The sequence below is a fragment of the Asterias amurensis genome, chromosome 12 (assembly GCF_032118995.1).
Source record: "Asterias amurensis chromosome 12, ASM3211899v1".
In the NCBI taxonomy this organism is placed as follows: domain Eukaryota; kingdom Metazoa; phylum Echinodermata; class Asteroidea; order Forcipulatida; family Asteriidae; genus Asterias; species Asterias amurensis.
In genome coordinates this window covers 706,424-726,118 of record NC_092659.1, presented here as the reverse complement: position 1 = coordinate 726,118, position 19,695 = coordinate 706,424, and the positions used below count along the sequence as shown (strand labels likewise).

The 19,695-nt window shown below is 38.3% G+C and overlaps 2 protein-coding genes across 2 annotated transcripts in view; both read right to left on the bottom strand.

The window, feature by feature from the left end:
• Window positions 1–354: 354 nt before the first annotated feature.
• On the bottom strand, window positions 355–1,505 carry LOC139945344 (UDP-glucuronosyltransferase 2A2-like). The gene has a single exon (XM_071942695.1). The coding sequence runs from the start codon at window positions 1,423–1,425 to the stop codon at window positions 355–357; it is 1,071 nt and encodes a 356-aa protein (XP_071798796.1). The 5' UTR covers window positions 1,426–1,505.
• A 1,625-nt stretch (window positions 1,506–3,130) lies between these two features.
• LOC139945517 (uncharacterized) overlaps window positions 3,131–19,695 on the bottom strand; it is a 56,336-nt gene continuing 39,771 nt past the window's right edge. The window contains exons 3-4 of the mRNA XM_071942888.1: window positions 9,990–10,112; window positions 3,131–5,582 (exon numbers count right to left, since the gene is read on the bottom strand). Coding sequence (XP_071798989.1) covers window positions 5,004–5,582; window positions 9,990–10,112 — 702 coding nt within the window. The 3' untranslated portion in view covers window positions 3,131–5,003. The remainder of the gene's footprint in view (window positions 5,583–9,989; window positions 10,113–19,695) is intronic.

Genomic DNA, 19,695 nt, shown 5'->3' with positions numbered 1-19,695 from the left:
TACATGCATGTATGTTAGTTTTTTATGTATAAACCTACATCTACGTAGGATGTGACAGCGAATCTCCATGTGAAATGAATGCGAGATAAAATGTACATTGGTTTGGATTCTGACGCATGCACAAAGGCAGGTTTTTGGCGTAATTCACGGGCCTCGAAATGTGACGTCAGATGTTCAGGCTAAGCCAAGAATCCTCTTTTGTAGAAGCAGTTTTAAAGGGGTTTCAAAGAGGGCGCACTACGTCAAAAGGATCGGTTGCATTACGTAAAGAGGATGATGATATTCGTTTCTGATTTTTATAGAGCTGGTATTTTTTCCGACCTTTAGAGGCACACGTGTATATTTACAGGCACCTCAGGCAATTTCAAATAATATAAGGAACATTTTCAAACCAGGGGCTTGGTCTGCAAACGTATACAATGTGAATACTCTTGTAAACGAAGCATCAGTTGAGTGCAACACAACAAAGATGATTATTTTAAAACCTCTTACCTCATCAAGCGGACTGGCAGGACCAGACATCACTCCACCAACAAATTTAACGTGCGGACTTAAAGGTCGGGGGAAATCCACCACAAAATCTGAGTTGAAGATCCACATTTGAGCTTCTGACATGAGTTGACCAAAGTTAGCATCAGGCCTAATGTTATGTTTTTGGAGTATATCATCCATTGGACCCAGACCGTATTTATAGTAAAAGAAGCTTGTGATCCAGTAAAGTAAAGTGTTTTTAACTCTCTCCTTAAAGGTCATGGTATCGGTGAGGAAGCTCATACGTTCTGGAACATAGGCAGCGTTACTAGGGTTGTAGGCAAAGCGATCGTTCTGTGAAGGAGCCATCGGTAGTAAGCCGAAGTTAATGAAAGGTACTTTGAGTAACTGACTGAGGGTGACTTGATAAAGAGGTACCGTATCTCCAACAATCATGTCGAATCCAACTGCTTTGAGCTTCGTTATGACCTCTGGGTTGCTGATCATATCGTCGAGGTCGTAGCTTGCTAAATGGAAGATATCTCGTGTCCTACCATCGGGCAATCTTCTGTCCAGTTCCGTGTCTTCTGATTCCACTTGGTACTGTAAAACTGAGTTGGCAGAACTGTTGCGAAGCTGTGTTGCAACATAGCGGCTGATAATTTGTTTTACTTCTAAGTAGGGAGTTGAACTTTGAAAGAGCACAAACTGGATCTCTGAGAGGTTTTGACCTTTGATACGCAAATTATAGGTTTCTGCAGAGTCGACAACCCAAACTTCATTGCCCCGTGCAGATAATGTCTTGGCCAGTTCCAAACTGAATAACGCGTGACTAGAAAATCCTGCCATTTGAGCCATGAGTATCTTGTTCTTTTTTGCAAGAACAGGTTTGTAAAAGATCATGAAAACAAGAAGAACTATGACGCCCAACGACTGCTTTGAAGTGTAAGCCATTGTTAAGCAGTTAACTAACCAGAGGGCGTACTATCTCACTATAAAGAATATACTACACATTCGTTTCATTCAAAGATTGCAAATGAACCAGTTCGATTCGTATGATGTGACAATTATTGCAGTATTTTCTACGGGTACCTTTTGGTTCATAATGTGTAATATTACTGAACCAGCGCATGTATTGCATGTAATGTAATTATCTATATCTACGTAGACTGCGACTGCGATCTCCACTCAAAATAAACACGAGGTCAAATTTATACACCAGTAAAGGATCCTGGCGTACGCTGAAAGGATTTGGGTACTTTTTCAAAATGTCCACAGATTTACATTAAACTTACAGGCTTTGAAGATAATGATAGTGGAAAGCTTACCTTCAAATATTACTAACCAAGGTTGTGCAGTTTTTGAGAAATGAGTAAAACAAGTCACAAAATAGTTTTGGTCTCATGAGACCAAAATTATTTTAGCATGTAAAATCCCCTTAACCAGTTATGATATTATACCAAAACCATAGCATATCTGGTTAACACTTTTTGACATGCTAAAACTGAGACGAAAGTTATTACTTTTACTCATTTCTCAAAAACTACAGCACCTCAGTAAGTAAAATTTCATGGGAAGCTTTATACTATCATAATCTTCAAACTGAGTAAGTTTAATGTATATTTGTGGGTCATACCCTTTAAGCAGGTTTCTGGTTTAACTCACAATCCACGAGAGCTTCGAAATATGACCATTTGACTTTCTACAAAACTGGCTCGGTGTTAAGTTATATTATCGGTAAAATTGTAATAATTTTTTTTTCAAAGTCATACTTTTATTGAGTGGACTGCTTACTTTTAATAACTTTTACTTAGTTAATTTGCTTGAACGAAGTCTGATGTGTAGGTTACTTAAATAACAGGGGAAATGAAGGTACGCGGAGAGCGCTTTCACGAGACACTCCGTAGGTTACACATAACAAAAACACCATTCATTAATACCTCAGACAGTTTCGCTGATCCTATTGGTAGAGAGCGCGTCACGTGGGTGTGTATGAACCTTTTTGTTTATGACCAGTAAAAAGTGTTGAAACATGGGCGTGGCACGCGAGCTTGCACCTGTGCTTAAACGACAGTTTCTTCATTCCTACTGGTCGCGCGATACGCGCGACGCGCACTTCCCTTATAAGGAGTTGTTTACCCGAGGGCGGTGGAGGGCTTTACCATTTCATAGCTGGAGGGTTGGTTGTTGTATTGAAGAAATCATTGAAGAAATATAATTTGTGCATTTATTTTACTTTTTGACCCGAATTGTTGATGTTTTTTGACCGAAAAGGTATTGATGAATGGGATTTAAAGTGTGTCGAATCGGTTTTCAACTAGTGGTTTAAACCCGCCGAGGCCTGGTTCTCGATATTTTACCTCTACTTCGTCTCGGTAAATTTATCAAGAACCAGGCCTTGTTGGGATTTAACCACTAGTTGAAAACCTCTTCACCACACATTGATTCCCTTATTTGCGACCATTTTGTTCCAGCTCAACCGATCTCGTACAATATTGCTTGAAATTACCTTTAATAGTATATCCAGCCAGCTGCTCGGGTAACCTATCACGTACAAATCAGAATCTTGGATTATTAATCTTTAGTCTTTGAACTTGATCAATGGTTTGACTACAAAATAAAGCAACGACAACTCGATCAATCTCAACATAAGTTGTAAACAAATGTTTTTGTTACGTTTAATTTCAATCTCCGCAACAGAAACAATTATAATCGCAATTGTTGAAGTCAAAAAACCTCACTCCCTAAAAAGAAACACGAGAGTTGTTTTTATTTTTACGAAGCAATTTAACAAATTTCCATAAATCAGATGTGGATTGTTTCCGGTAACACTCAAACACAAAATCACTAGGCCTGAGATCTTTCTCCCATGGTAAAAACGGCCCCAGTAGACCCACCTGTTATTCACTCCCCGCTTTGATATTCAGTCCACCTGGTACCTTCTTCCAGACCCATTTCTGTCTTGACTGTGAGCTGATGATATAAAGTTATCGAAGCGGTTGGGAATAATAGCTCACTGAGCCATCCCACCTGACCTTGGTCATATTATCATGTACTCATGGACTCCACAAGAGTGACCCAAAAGGGAACAGCTTGAAGCTTGGCTGGTACACCCTGTTGATCACCTGCTTTGTAAACACCGGTAGGATACCAGGGGGTTGTTTATTTTTTTGTTGACCTTGGAAGAAAATATCTTACGCCTTATGAAAAAAGGTCTGAATTGAAATGTTCTACTTTATGGTACTCAACCACGGTTCCTCTGCGGCAGGTTTGATATCTTTGCATTTAGCGAACTGTGTATAAACTTCTTCTGATAGCGCCCTCTGTTGAATATCCTCCTCCAGTCCATGTTAATTTCCTCTAAGCAAATTTACAGAGAGACACTATTCCCTTGGAAACCGCCTTTTCCTCCAAGTTACACTAATAAAAACAAATTACCTATTGGTTTGGGAAACTTGTATGTACTTTTCTTAAAATTATTTAATGAATTATAGGATCGCATCTATTGTTAATTATATCTGGTAAAGAGCTTGTCCCTATTCGTAAGTACGAATTCCATTTGTCAATAGTGTAATGTTTTAATTTCTCTAAAATTCACTGTTTTGTATAAGTTATTAAAAGTAAATTTAAAGATTATTAATGTATGAGGTACACAATATAATGAATGACAAAACTACTCCATGCAAGACATTGCAACGAGATATCACTTTTGACTTTTCTTCATTAACATATTTTCTTTAGAATGGTTGACTTTGTAAGATTAATTATTGGTAATGGTTTTACATTCAGAGTTGACTGGTCCAAACGGGTTGGAATCATTTGGTCGCAAGGTGGCAGCATTCATATTGTGATTAGTAAGCATGCGCAGTAAGATTCCGGGAGATTGTTGGCTAAGGTTGTTCTAAACTTAATCACAGAAAACATCTTTAAGATTTCTACGTAGATATGAATTCATAGTATTTGAAAAACATCTACAAGTTAATTGCTGACCAGGAAAGCATACTAGAAAAACCGTGTTTAAGAAAGTTTCAATTGTTGTTGTAGTAACTAACGTAAGCAAATATGCTAAATTATTAAGTTTTTGTCGCTTACTCATGAATTGTCTTAATTGGGTAATTTTCTACTAACAAAGAGTGTTGTTTAGGACCTTAAGTAGGTGACCACAACCCTGGCAATTTCCCCAAACGTTAAGGATAGTAAAAGCCCTGGCTGGAAACAAAATCTAGAAAAGTAGACTTGAATCTCAACCAGATCTAAATTAACTAAAGCTTCCAAGTTTTAGTATCTTGAAATATCTTCCACAATTCTAGATGTTGATAGCTTACTATGCTTATATTTACAAACTTTTGCGTTATCGTTTCATTTTAATTCAAAATCCGTGCTTTAAACAATGTTATTTAAAATTTGTTTGTATACTTGGAACTGATGTTTTAACTCAAAACGCAAGCAGTTATTTCTTATCAAGTATGGTTTTGAAACAATTAAGATACTATAATTATCACATTGTAGACAGTATGGCGCCCTCTCGTGTTCTATCGTTCACCCTCTCGCTTGCCGAATGTGAAGCTGGACAGACCATTATTGCGCTTGCCGAAGGAAAAGTCTCCGAACGCCCGTTTGTCTTCCGGCATCATTTGTTCACCCTCAAGTCCGGATCGTTTGCCAAAGCTAAAACTGGACACTCCCATGCCTCGCTTGCCGAAGCTGAAATTGTTGCCGTAAGCCCGCTTCCCGAAGTCATAAGATCCGAATATGTTCCTCTTCTCGGGTTCCCTCTTGCCAAAGGTCAGCCCGCTGTTAAAGGAATAAGGACCTGACCTCTTGCTAGCTTGGTACTCCTCTAGTCCGGTCAGCTCGTCGTCGCGCTTAGCTACGCTGTACGGGTTCACCTCATCCATCTCTCGTTTCTCGTACGGAATGGGGATAAAATACTGCCCTCTCTTGCCAAAGGTGAATCCACCAGACGCTTTCCTGGGATCAGTTCTTCTTCCATACGGGTAAAATTGCGTCTGGGCTGCTTCAACCTCACGCTCCCTGTCACTTTGTTGACGCTTGGAGGCGCTGTGTAGACTTGGCACATTGTTGCCCAAAAGTGCATTTAAATCCGCATACTGAAAGAAAAAACAAAAGACGTTGTTTTTACAAGAGGGTGCTACATACAAACTGAATATAAAACTTAGATTAGGTTAAAGATCTTAATATGACTAAACTACCGTAGGGCCTCAGGGCGCCCTCAGTGTTCATATTGTAAAAAGTTAACTTTGGGGCCGCGCCCTGTAAACTCACTCTCTTTTTCTTTTGTAGCTTTGTGCACGTGAGAGCACCTACCTCACAATATTGAAGAAACAGAAATCGAATAGGAAAGTAAAAACCAGGGCATTTTTTAAAGATATGGGAGGCTTTCGTTCAGAAATGTGTTGATGAAGCTTTGCTTGCATGACCTATGCTTGATTTTGTAATGCTTTTATTAAAATAACGCACTTAAAGGCAAATGTACCGTCATGTAAGAACAAACGAAAATATAAACACCATTAAGCACTGTGACGTCATTGATTGCAATAGTTCCACCCAAATTGAATCTTGCCTCCTCGCCGCTAGGGTGCAGCGAGGGCATAGTTTGGCTCGTGTTTTCCCGGCCGGGTCTCTTAACCCATAAACTACCGCTCAACAAACAAAGAATCGGAAGTAATATAACCGACGCTCAAACACAGGCACGCTTATTAACCTTCGGGCTTTTATTATTTCTGTAAAATGTTCTGATCTGCAGATGAGATCAATCAATCAATAGTTGTTTTTCCTGCAGATGACCCAGTTTATCAAGTCTTTTAGAGGGGCTGCTTTTACATAATAAACACGTTTCCCCACGAGACATTGAGCCATCACATTACTAGCACACATGCTTAATGACTTGAGAAATCAAGGTGCCCCAAGGCTCCATCCTTGGCCCTACAAGGTTCGGGCGAATTACACGTATTTGCAGCAGCACCCCTCTCAGCGCCAATTTAAACCACCACAATATCCGTCTAGATTACTTGCTAGGGGCAAATGGAATTATCCTCTAAACCTATTTTCATTAGATTACGACAGGTTACCCTTGGGTTTCAATCGGCAGGCTTTGTAATGTGGAAAGACAAGGGCCAGACGGAAAGAGAAGTTGATAACTTTTATCAATTCACAAAATGAAATAACAATAATGTCCCTCTGGAACTGTATCCATAGGATGTGTATTGTAACTGATGTAATTATAAAGCCTTTTGAATTAACTCTAACGTTCCAGTGCAGCAACCCCTGACCAATAGTGCAGCGTAGCTTCATAAGTAAATCGTATTGTCATTATTAATTGAATACAACTCAAGCTAAAGTTGTATTTTTCTTTCAGCTAAAATAGACTTAAAGGCAGTGGACACTATTGGTAATTACCCAAAAGAATTATTTTTATAAAACCTTTCTTGATTACGATTATTGGGGAGAACTTGATAGTAAGTATAAAACATTGTGAGAAACAGCTCCATCTGAAGTGACGTAGTTTTCGAGAAAAAGGGATTTTCCACGAATTTGATTTCGAGACCTCAGATTTAGAGAATTTGAGGTCTCGAAATCAAGCATATGAAAGCGCACAAATTCGTGTGACTATAGGATGTAGTTATCTCGCAACTTCGACAACAAATTGAGCTAAAACTTTCACAGGTTTGTTATTTTATGTATAGATTTACATACACCAAGTGAGAAGACTGGTCTTTGACAATTACTAACATTGTCCAGTGTCTTTAACTACTAACCTGATGTTATACAAGGCTAAACATTAACATACATTTCAGCGAATGATGTTACACTCTAGGGCCACATGTCAGTCTTTGGCGCGAACATTTTCCGGACCTTTGGAATTGCAATTTTCTTGCTTTTTATATAAAGTGTAGGAAAAATGACCAAAGCGTACACTACACCTGGGTTCACCGTCAATTAGGACAACAATGTTCAACGTTAGCAAATCTACTGACATATTCTGTAATGGTTCACGACAATAGACCAAAATGTACATCACAATCAATAATATGACTCAATCCACATGTCTCGTTATCTATATCAAGTATATAATATGAATCAAGCTCGGAGATCAAAGTCGACTCTCTAAAGTTGTACGTCTGATCTTTTTAGTGCTAGAGACGTTTAAGTTGATCGTGCTTCACCTGAGGGGGGGGGGGGGGGGGGTAACAAGGAATGCCTAAGTCAGCTTGGACAACTAAAAGGGACGATTACGAGTGACTTTAGCTCGAGGGCTCTCGAGACTGAAGAGTTTGACGGTCTATTACACACACTCAACGGCAGGTATAGACCGGAGTTGTTGAGAAAGAGTTTGGAGCACCGATCGATTGCACTCATAGATCTTCTCTGTTCTTAGTGAAGGATCTTGGGTTTCCAATCAGCTAAAGAGTTAAAGTCTATACACATTGATCAAGATGTTTGCGGTACGGTGTAAGTGTTAACGCTCTTGACTTTGTTTTATCATCACGTTACGTGATGCTATTGGTTAAATTTAACGTTTGGTTTATGAAGGGGAAGTGCGGCTTCTGCTACTGTTCCTAAGCACTTTGAGAAATTGCCAACATTAGTTTAGTTTGGTGGAAAAGCTGTTGAATCTGATAAATTCCATCGCGTGCTTCCTTTTCGCAATGAGAAAATATAGGATAAAGACAAACTTAGACCAGAAAAGAGACTGAAGATTGTCAAAAGATCTGCTGTTCCTTCGTATTATGTTTTTGATGCATCTTTAGGTGGCTGCTTCTGCCCCCTTCTTTTTATTTGACGTTTTTTTCATCATTACCTTTTAGAAGTATGCATTAGCCTTTTTTAAAACATATTTAAATTTTGTTACGGCCTCTAGGCTGCTTTAACGCTTTCATTTTGTTGTTAAAAATGTTACCTTATAAAACCCGAAATCTTTTGTTTAGTTTGATTTAAAATTTTGCTTGAAAACTGAACCATGCTGTTTGAGTAATTTTGCATGTACCACTGATTATGTAAGATCTTCATTTGTTTCTTGTAAAATCAGGAAATATATAAAAATACATCTCTCTTGTACGATTGGCTGATTTAGGGGTCTCTATTCCCCCATATTGATCTGGTCACAAATTATAGCTAGGCCATAGAGTTATATATAAGAACTAGGCCTACGTCTCGACAAATTGTGCTTGACTAACCTTGAATCAAGAGTCTATTGTATTTCGAAAAGTATTCACTTTTTATGTACTATTAACTATTGATCAATATTGACTGGAGTGGTCCCGTCGTTAGACAATGAGATGTGATTACATGGCTGTATGTTTCGTTTTGGGAAAGGACAAGGGCGCCAAGGAATTTCCTCCTTGGTAAAGGGCACCCTATGAGAAATTGTAGGTTACCAGTCAAACTCCCATGCCACATGTACCATTTTAATTTACTATCCGACTAATTTCTGCTAAGCAGCTCTTTGTAAATGGGGCTCCGATTCGTCGCTTGCACAGTAAGCGGAGAACGGTGATAGTGTACAAGCGTAGGCCTACATTGTAAACATATCCGTCAAATTTACGGCACTTTACCTGGCAGCTAGGGTGCCAGACAAAGTGCTGTTAAGTAGGATTTGAAACTTTGCATGGTGGAGATAAGATATAGAAGAGTTTGCGGTAACACCATGTAATAACAATAACTGTTAATTTCACGGTGGAAGTTTTGTAAATTGTGCCTTGAAGGGGTAGTTTACAAAACTTCCACCGTGAAAGTTACGGCACTTTACCTGGTACCCTAGCTGCCGGGTAAAGTGCCGTAAATTTTACGGATATTTTTTACAGTGATAGATTTGGACGGTAAAGCAGAACCATCAAATTGGGGCCTTTTGGTTTCCCGAGGACGGCCTTACCATCGTGGTGAGAGTTCAGAATGTAATATCTGAACACAGACTCGTTGACATTAAAGGAACCCGACTATAGAATTAATAGACTTGGTCATACATGTACGTTGATGTGTTTCTAGTTCACAATAGTCAGTACCCTCGTTTACTGGTTTCCTCAGGCTTGCGACTTAAACTTAAAGGCAGTGGACACTATTGGTAATTACTAAAAATATTTATTAGCATAAAACCTTTCTTGGTGACAAGTAATGGGGAGAGGTTGATGGTATAAAACATTGTGAGAAACGGCTCCCTCTGAAGTGCCATAGTTTTTGAGAAAGAAGAAATTTTCCACGAATTTGATTTCGAGACCTCAAGTTTAGAACTTGAGGTCTCGAAATCAACCATCTAAACGCACACAACTTCGTGTGACAAGGGTGTTTTTTTCTTTCATTATTATCTCGCAAGTTCGATGACCGATTGAGCTCAAATTTTCACAGGTTTGTTATTTTATGCATATGTTGAGATACACCAACTGTGAAGGCTAGTCTTTTACAATTACCAATAGTGTCCACTGCCTTTAAAGTGGTTAAGAAGCAACCCATGGTTTCATTACCGGATACATTAATTATAGAAGAACTACTTGTTCTCTTACCGAACTGTCGGGAGCATAGGGTTTGTTGAACTCGTCTTGTTCCTCGACGTCTGCGGCATCAAGTCCTGCAGATTGACATACCAGTAGGCCGACTGCCCCGAGTAAGGCTACGAATCGCACCATCTTAAAGGGAATAAAACGTGAATATAAAGTTGAATGAAGATAAGATTTAAGTCAATTATAGAAAAAGAAAATTAAACTCCAAATATTCCGGGTCGGAACTGACCCGGATCCTAGTTCCGGTAGGGCCTGACTCGGAATCGATGTCAACATTACACAGAATCTAACGCAGAATCCGAGTTAAGCCCACACTTTAAACCACTTCCCGTTCCGGGTCAACCAAACCCAGAAATGGGTTCTGGAATCCGGGTTAATTCTTACCAAGTTTTTTTTTTTTAACACATTAAACAACACATAGCATGTTGTCTTCAAATAGTGTTTATATTTTGGAAAAACTGAGAATGAAATGCACACCAGGGGAGCAATTTAATCTTGAAATGAAGAAACTTACAAATATTCACACCTAGAATATGTTTTTCTCGAAGGAGAATTTAAAGAGAAAAAAAGTAAAATATTACCACTTCGAAATTAACAGATTACTTTGGTCAAACATATCAGAGTGGCACAGTTGCAACAATAGACCTTTTCGCAAATACTGGGGCGCTCGCGTAAAGCTTGGAATTAGGTGCATTGTGGTCTAGCTGATTACAAATTTGATTCATATATATCCCACAATGCACCTCATTCAACAGTCTGCGCTTGCGCATTGGTATTTGCGATAAGGTCTATGTAAACTTTATAGAGTGTTGGCATGGTAACCATTTTTTGTTAAGCAATATTTATATGTGCTTAGCAAGTTGTATGCTTACATAATTATGAAAGTGGGCACAGGACGTTATCAACGCCCACTGTTTAAAGAAATCTTTCAAACCAATCAGCAAAAACCTGCCATTCATTCTGTCCCGGCATACCGATCCCACACACTCCAAATCGTGGCAAACGGATGCAAAAAAGTACAGTCCAAGTGAATGACCTTAAAACAATTTTCATTCAATCTCCAATATTATTTTACTTCAAAAAAGGGAGCTGTTTTAGGGACTGAAAAGCTTTATGAAAATGTCATGTTAGAAATGCGTGAGTTGTAAATCGTTTAACCACTTTGGACTAGATATGTGTGTTAAAGTGGTGGTTCACATCATATACAGTTACACGAGCTGGTTTAAGTGTTTTGCACTTTTCACCAAATAGTGTACAACTATTGTATTTCTATAACTACGTGGACTTTAACACTCAATAGTATGGCTTTGATTATGTGTGTTCACGTCTTGGTAACGTACCACCTATGGAAATGAATTCAATATAAGGTTATAGTAGACAAACGTACAGCCTTAGATGACAATTTGATACTTTCGAGGACAATTTTGTCGATTTTAAAACCATATCTGACAGATTCTGTTTGAGTTTTCCACCTGAATTTCCATCACCAAATAAATTCATGGAAACTCTTCTCACTCTGTTGAGGGAATAGAATCTGATTATCACGTTCAGTGATACAATTATTTGGAGAAAACTGTCTCTTTTTGACAGTGACAAATGACTCCCATGAAAATCAACCAGTCAAAACAGTTTTATAAAGCCCTTGGTATTTGCCTAATGCAATCATGGATGTATAACAATCATTTCCACCAAGTTTCATTTTGTCAGTTTCCGTGTCACCTCTTGTCCAAAATGAAGTGTTACGCACGACTTACGAGCTGTTTTTACTGAGGGCAAACATCTGACTGTAGATACAAGCAGGTTTTTTTTTTGCAACTGGCGTGCCTGGCCATGCAAGGTCCGCCGTGCATCGACGCGTGACATCGGTCTATCTAATCGATGGTATCTCGGTATCTGACCGCTAAGTCGGAGTGCTAAAAGCAAATTTACCACCAGATGAGAGTTACAGCGTGGAGCTCGTTAGAGGCCGGAAGGTGAAATGTACCGAGTGACGTAAATGGAGACGTCATTACGTCCATGAAATAATGTCATACCTAAAGATACTAATCCACAAGTTTAAAAGTAGTGGTGCTGGAAGTTTTATCAAAACAGTTTTTAAAAAACTTCACATCCATAAGAATGAAAATCCATAGATCAATTTTAATTAGATATAAAGTAAACTGGCTTTAAATGCACTGAACACTTTTGGTAATTATGAGCATAACAACTTACTTGGCAACGAGCAATAGAGAGCTGTTGATGAAGTCACGTAGTTGTTTTTGAGAGAGAGGTAATTTCTTACTTAAATATTAAAATACTTTATTTTTACAGATTTGTTATGTTATGCATGAGAATACTGGTTTTTGACAATTACCAAACATGTCCAGTGTCTTTGAGAAGAGAATATTGTCCAAAAGCAACCAACAGCTTCCAAACATTTTGTTCGCTGTGCGTTCTCAAATTCAACAAAGCCGTTTTCCACGCACGTGAATGCTGCAGAACATTTAGGGGTGAAGAATTTTTTAAGAGGTTTAGGAAATTATTTTCCGAAATAGGTAAAGAAATGGACTCCAACTTCTTATCATGTTTTCAAATAAAATTTTCCCAACCCCCCTCCGTGTCACAGCATCATCCCCATCTCTTTAATACATTTATTTCTCAGATCTAGATCTTGATCAAAAGGTTCATACCCCACCTCGCTTATAGTCTTTATTACAAACTCATATTTCACCAGAAGCAGTCCGCTCCGTGTAAATTAAATGATTTTTCCTGACGTAAATTCAAAGTGAATTCTCCGGGGTGATTCAACACACAAAAATGCACTTACATGACAGGGGAGCGCCCGTAGCATGTGTGAGGGTATAGACTGGTTCCCCTGATGGGTTGTGGGTATAATAAGATGCTGGTAGAGAGCCATTGCAAGGAACCAGACATCAATATATTTTAATTTGCTATCGATATTCAATCGCCATAGTGTTGACTTATTTTCCCCAAGTTTATTTATATCCATGATATAGGCGTGGTGAGGTATTTGTATAAAGGTATATCGGTGGGAACTGAGTGTACTTGATGTATGATACAAAATAAAGCTCGTTTATGTAAAAAAAAAAATCCCCCCAAAAATCATCGTTTTACATTAGTTACGTGTGCATCAATAATGAATTTCACTCTGCAGATGTAAAGTTTTTATCAAACATGTTTTCCTTTACGCCCCTCTTGACACAATTTTACTTATTTGATTAATCTTTATCTGGCGAATCAATGATCGGATGGGACGTGAAGCCGTTGGCGCGTGTGTTGTGTAATGACCATAACATATTCCAAGGGAAGGGGTTCGCCCTGGTATTCCTGGTTTGATTGGCAGCACTACATCATGGTGAATATGTAAAAAGAGTAGGTCTCATAATTAAAGCGTAGTATCATACTTGCATGAAAATACTGTATGTTGAGGCGCCTCATAAACATCACTGAGTGACGGGTATGCACTCTATATAAGAAGCCACTACTATTATTATTGACTAATAAAATTTACATTATACGAAATGCAACTCTGACTAGCACATTTAAAGATTCAGAAATAAAGATATATAAATATGTAAGGAGATTGATTTACTGTCTGGTGTGTACTTGTTAGAGAGTCAACGAACATAATAGTGGCTAACTGTCAGTCAATAGTCGCAAAAGTGGCTGAATCTGAATAAAGAAAAACTGAATACTTTTCGTTACTTCAATGTTTGCTTTGGAAATTATACACTAGGGAAGGGGTCAAATGCAATTCAACAACAAACTTATCATAAATTGTTCAAATTGAGTAATGAAATAAGTTTTCGTTCTCTGCCATCTGCTTATTATGCTAAACACATTTGTAAAGGCACTGGCCACCTTCATATTGTAAGACCATGCAGTATTCTCACTTGGTGTATCCCAACATAAGCGTAACATTATAAATCTGTGACAATTTGGACTCAATTTGTCATCGGAGTTGGACGAGAATAATGAAAGAAAAACACATGAAATCTTTTAATATTTGCGAAGAAATAACCTCTTTCTCAAAAACTGCGTTACATGCAGAGGAGCCGTTTCTCACAATGTTCTACCATCAACAGCTCTCCATTACTCGTTGCAAGTAAGGTTTTATGCTAACAAACATTTGGAGTAATTGCCAACACTGTCCAGCACCTTCGAATTAATTTTCTCCCCAACATTTGCAATCTGCACGATATCGCAGCGAATATTGGCAAACTTCTGAGGCAATTTCCTTCCTGAACACTCGTGGGACTGCTATCCTTTTCAAAACACGCGGGGCCACAAGAAAAAGCGCGAGAGTAAGACGAGGCTACAAGGGTACTTGTTGAATTAATATCTGTGACGTTATGATTGTGGGCCACACTCCCACCCTCAGCAAGGCCATTAGACTCGATGCGTTGGGTTCCAGACCCCCTATACAGAGGGGATTTGCAAAGTTTAAAGTCACCTGGAAATAGAATTTGTTTTTTCCCCGTCAAACATTAGAGTATATGTTTCTGAACAATTGTTGTTAACGATGTTTAACAAAATCAATAAAGTTGCATATATGTTGGGATTGTGAGAATACTGGTCTTTGACAATAACCAAAGGTGTCCAGTACCTTTAACGTATCACACGCAATAAACTACCGTCGACGATATTACACAATCTTAATTTGCGGACCAAATCAACGGCTTGTATCAGGTGACTACAGATCCGGGAATTTGTACAAAAGACGGACCTCAGGCATTTGGAGGATATATACATTCATTATATCACTCTATATGTTGGTTAATATCGCTATACTGGCTTGACGCAAGATCAAATAAAGTCGTGTATATAGGAGACATGGATACAGATCGATGTCCTATAGCGGCCCCCGTGGCCCAACATAGGCAATAATGTCGACTGTTAGAATAAACGGATGGCCTCATTAGTGTTGTTTGTTAAGCCACATTTCGTTGTTATAAGTCTAGCTGTATATGGTCAGCTAATGAGCTGGGGGGAAATAGAACTATCTCCAGTCCAATAAACATAACTTGTTACACTGCAAAAAACTTCGGGTGTTAAAATGTGTGTATGTGTTGTTGCCACATACAAAACAAAATTCTAAGTTAAGTTTAAAAGACAGGGTGTTAAATTAACACTTATATCTGCCTAACACTTATATCTGCCTACAAGTTTGTCCGTTTAACTTGGACCTTACCGAAGAAATCTTTAGAAAAGGAATAATATGTGTTTCCTCAATGTTTTTATTTACACAATAACCAGCCTACTTTAAAAAGTTCACAGTTGCCACCCATCATAACGTGACTTAAAGAGAAAAGTCTTAACATTTACCAACACTTTTCGTGGTATTGACTTGTCTTTAAACCACGTCAAACCATTCTAAACAACTGAGCCATCTGCCTGTTTTGATGTAGCTCCCATCCCGTGCAGAAATTGAACAAGTCTTATTTAGGTTGTTAAGTCACGGTCTTAGATGGTTATCAAGACGTTACACAAGCCTTAACTCTGCCCCATCCCTGTGAGCTAAGTCAGATTATTATCTTTTGCTATGGCCTTTACCTTCTGCTTGTTACCAATCAATAAGTCGGTGATAACTATCAGGAGAAGAGCTTTCAGTATTTGCGACTGTCAGTTAAGTCCTAGACTTGTTTCAGTCGAGCGAGAGGAGCGAGGCCAATGAGGGGGTGTTACCACGCCCACTTAAGGTGATGTCAGTTTTAGATTTGTTCAGTTCGGGCAGCGATGTTGTGTTTAATTCCATTATTTTGAGTGACATTAGGGGAGGCCGGAGACAAATAAAAGAAAACCCACGCAATTTTTGATGGGTGTCCTCGCTGAAGGCTGAAGGCAAATGTCGCTTTGAAAGTTGCATGGCTTGAATTGTGCCGAAAGAAATTTGTTAAACGAATTTTTTAAAAAGCATTCTTGATTTATAGATGATGCCGTTTTTCAAAACGGAAAGCATACAACAGCTTTCGCGTATTCCGCGGACAATGCACGCAGGAAATGCAAGGTGCATACATGTATATACATTTCTGATACGGTATCATGAAAGTAATTTATTGGCTTTCTAGAATTGTTTAAGTTTTAGATTTTTTTTTTTTTTGAAATCATATTTTGAACTAGGCCAAAACTCGGACCGCATATTCTATACTCCAATCTACTGCTACATGAACAATGGTTGATTAGTACATGCATTGTTATACTGAACAATACAAATTAATGAGCGTACTCCTTACTTGATAAGGAGCACTGTAATGTATTTTTAGAGAAAGATGGAATTTTCAACCCGTAAAAGTTGAACCAGAGACAGGCCTCTCATGCTTGAAGCCTTTGCAAGGCATTTTAAAAAGCTCACGATTCTATGCTTGTGTTTTTTTCTTGCTATATTTTCTTGCAACTTAGATGACCAACTGACCCAAACTGTCACAGATTTATAGGGTTATAAAAATCATGCATTAATTGGGACACACCAGGTGAAAACACGGTCTTTGACGATATTACCATTTGGATACCTTGCCTTTATGGATTTCACATGGTGTAACAAATATCTTTAATCCGTTAAATTAATTTATCGAGAAGAGGCAGAATGTTCATACACATAAACACTACACCAGACAGAGGGCATCGGGCTCTAAATATGAATCACAAACCAGTGAACTGAGGTATCTGTAGCAATGTAAAGCAGTGTTAACAAATAGATTTTCAAGATGTGTGAAGCTTTGATAATACGAATAAACTATAAATAATAGTTAACTGTCGGCTATAAAACCATGTGAAAATCTCTTTAGTGTGAGTGTTGGCTCTGAAAATAGCCGATTTAGTCTCGACGTTTCGAACAGTATACGCTGCTCGTCTTCAGGAGAACAACAACGAGCAGAGTACACTGTCCGAAAGTTTACTATTATTTAAAGTTTCTTCCTAGTAGGCAAAATGTTGATAACAATAAATATTCCATCAGACAAAGGTGATCGTGCTCGAAATATGGATCAAAACTCAGTGAACTGAGGTGTCTGCGGCTTTAGTAGCAGTTTTCAGAGCCAACACTCCCTCAAAAGAGATTTAATAAATGGTTATATACCCGCAAGTTTACTATTATTTATGGTTTATTCTTATATTTTGAAGAGATATCACACGCATTGAACACCTGGAATATTAATGGTACAATAGCATAGTCTCATTTGCCCTGTGCTGTATAGACATTGATACCTCCTGTATTTGACAACTGCAATTGTGCACAAAAGAAATGGGATCATCAAACTGTCAGTTTACATCCTATATTACAGTAACTTACGCTGTGGCTATCCTGTTACCTTAATCCGATCCGGTGTTACCAATTACTTCTTAAGAAATAAACGCACTTTGAGAAAAGAAAGCTTGTCTTCTTAATGTCAGTGCGTGAACTTTAAAGGTGATGAATAATGTTATATGGAGAATCAAACTATGTTTCCTTTTATTGTTAATAAAGAAAGCGTGTTCTTATATATAGCGCACATCACTGTGGGGTCCGTATAGATGCGCTGGAATGGGGTAGCATGTTTTCAACCAGTCCGAATTGATGTGATGTTTCAGCCTGTTTAACAACCTATGGACAGTATTAGTTTATTTGATATTGACATTGGGCATTTACATATATGTATGTACGGCGAATCTCTACTTAGAGACTTCGATAATGGACATTCACGTATTGGTATACAGCAATGGACAATGGACAATGCTGTACAAACTTAAGTGAAAGTCCAATGTCCAATATTGAAATAAAAGTCGTGAGACGTGTGTCTCTGAGCAAGATGCTTAACTATAAGTGCTTCTCTTCACACAGGAGTATAAATGGGTACCTGCGAGGGTCAAGGTTGATTGTGTATTAAAAAGCCTTCAGAGCGCCACAGAAGCCCCGGGCTGTTATACTCCAAATGGAGCTGAGAAACATTACAAGAATGTGTGGGTGTATTTTATTTCATCATTTTCTTTTGCAACTTCAACAACCAAATCTTTGAATTGTTTTTCTGGTGATCAGTGAACCCTATGTGGAAAACGTGATCCCGAGAACTCTGTTTTAAATTAATGGATGTCATAATTTGATAAGGGAAGTTCAAGACTCTGTAACCTAATATCTTCAATACATTAAGAAAATGACTTGGAGTTTTACATGTGAATTAAGTATTGACTTCGGCTAAGTTGAAAGCATTGACGTTTCAAACAGAAGTAAAGGAATGGAAATCGTAACCCTTTTGGTTGAGTTCAATTTCTAGTCGACTATTTTGTTTCAAGTTAATCTTCAGTGAAGCATGGTGTGCGAATGTTGAAAATTAAATTATGAGGCGGCAAAATGTTCCCATCATCTTGACAAACCTGTTGACACGGACGCGTTGATTCCTATACAGCCGACGTCATAATTTCATAGACTTGATCATTCAGCTGTGCATATTTGCACATTATTTTGAATTATACCCTCGCGGGAATATTTAAAAGGCACATAGTTTGACTGGCCAATCACAATTGCGGGATTCTCACTGACCGTGACGTCATTGTGTAGTCTGTGTTCCTTTGAGATAATGAAGAGTGGTAAAGATAACACAATGAATGGTCATAGTGTTCTTTCGGCATTCCTTTTTTTTTTTTTTTTTACTTAAACGACGTTTTGCTGACGTCGGTTGAGTTAATATTTGACATTTGTGATTCACATATAGGATGGTACAGTGAATTAATATTGGATATCGTACTTTCACGAAATATTTGTCCATTCCGTTGTTACCCATATCCCAACCTAACACAACACGACCAAACACAAACACATTCGAACCAAACCCCAAAACATCCGACCAGTCAAAAGAAATCCAACAGATGCTTACTCTTAAATTTCCTAATAAACTTTCGCTGCACTGCATTCCACCTAAGGTGTATAATCGAGCCTCATCAGCAATTTTAAGTCCAACCGAATAACCCATATATGATTTAACAGCCAGACAACCATAGCCCTAGGTTTACCCTCTGACTTTAAATCACACGATGATCACCCGCCCATGAATTTGTTTTTCGTCGAAGGAGTTTGCTCTTGGCGCATTTAAGTGCCGGAAAACCGGCTACTCGTCGTTGAAGAAAGGGCCCCGTTTCCATACGCCTGACTACTGCCAGTGCTCCATCAATTAATCTATTTACAAGTTGACTATAACTGGGGTAAAGTCTTATTGCATTCAATTGAAGAAAGTACCGCTGAACTTTGACCTAAACGTGATTCGGATACGCAAGAGTGCTATAAACCAGATGACATCTGTGATTAATGAAATCTTTGGGAGTGGGTGATGTGGGTTGGCCAAAAGGGCACTGATTAACGATTGTCGTCCGGGAATTCAGTTATTTTTCGTTTTATATAAAATGGAGAAACGGTAGAAAAAGTATGGCTGTAATTTAAAAAGGAATGCATCACAGATGAACATAAGTAACAGGTAGGCAGTATTGCGTAATTAAGTTAGAGACGCGGAGGGAACGTGCTGGTTACCAGAGCTCGATTTCTTTTTATACGATTTATAAGATTGAGTTTTAATTTTGACATGTTGAAATATTGAGATAAATTACCACAGTGTCCAATTTTGTAGAGCTTATTTTGCATCAAGAGTAGCTAAGCACACAATAATAACGCTTACCAGAATAAGCATACTAACTAGAATAAAAAAATCATAAAGGTGCTAAGCAGAAACTTATGCTTAGCAAAAGC

Coding starts and splice junctions, on each gene's coding strand:
- LOC139945344 (XM_071942695.1), bottom strand. CDS start 1,425: ATGGCTTACACTTCAAAGCAGTCGTTGGGCGTCATAGTTCTTCTTGTT.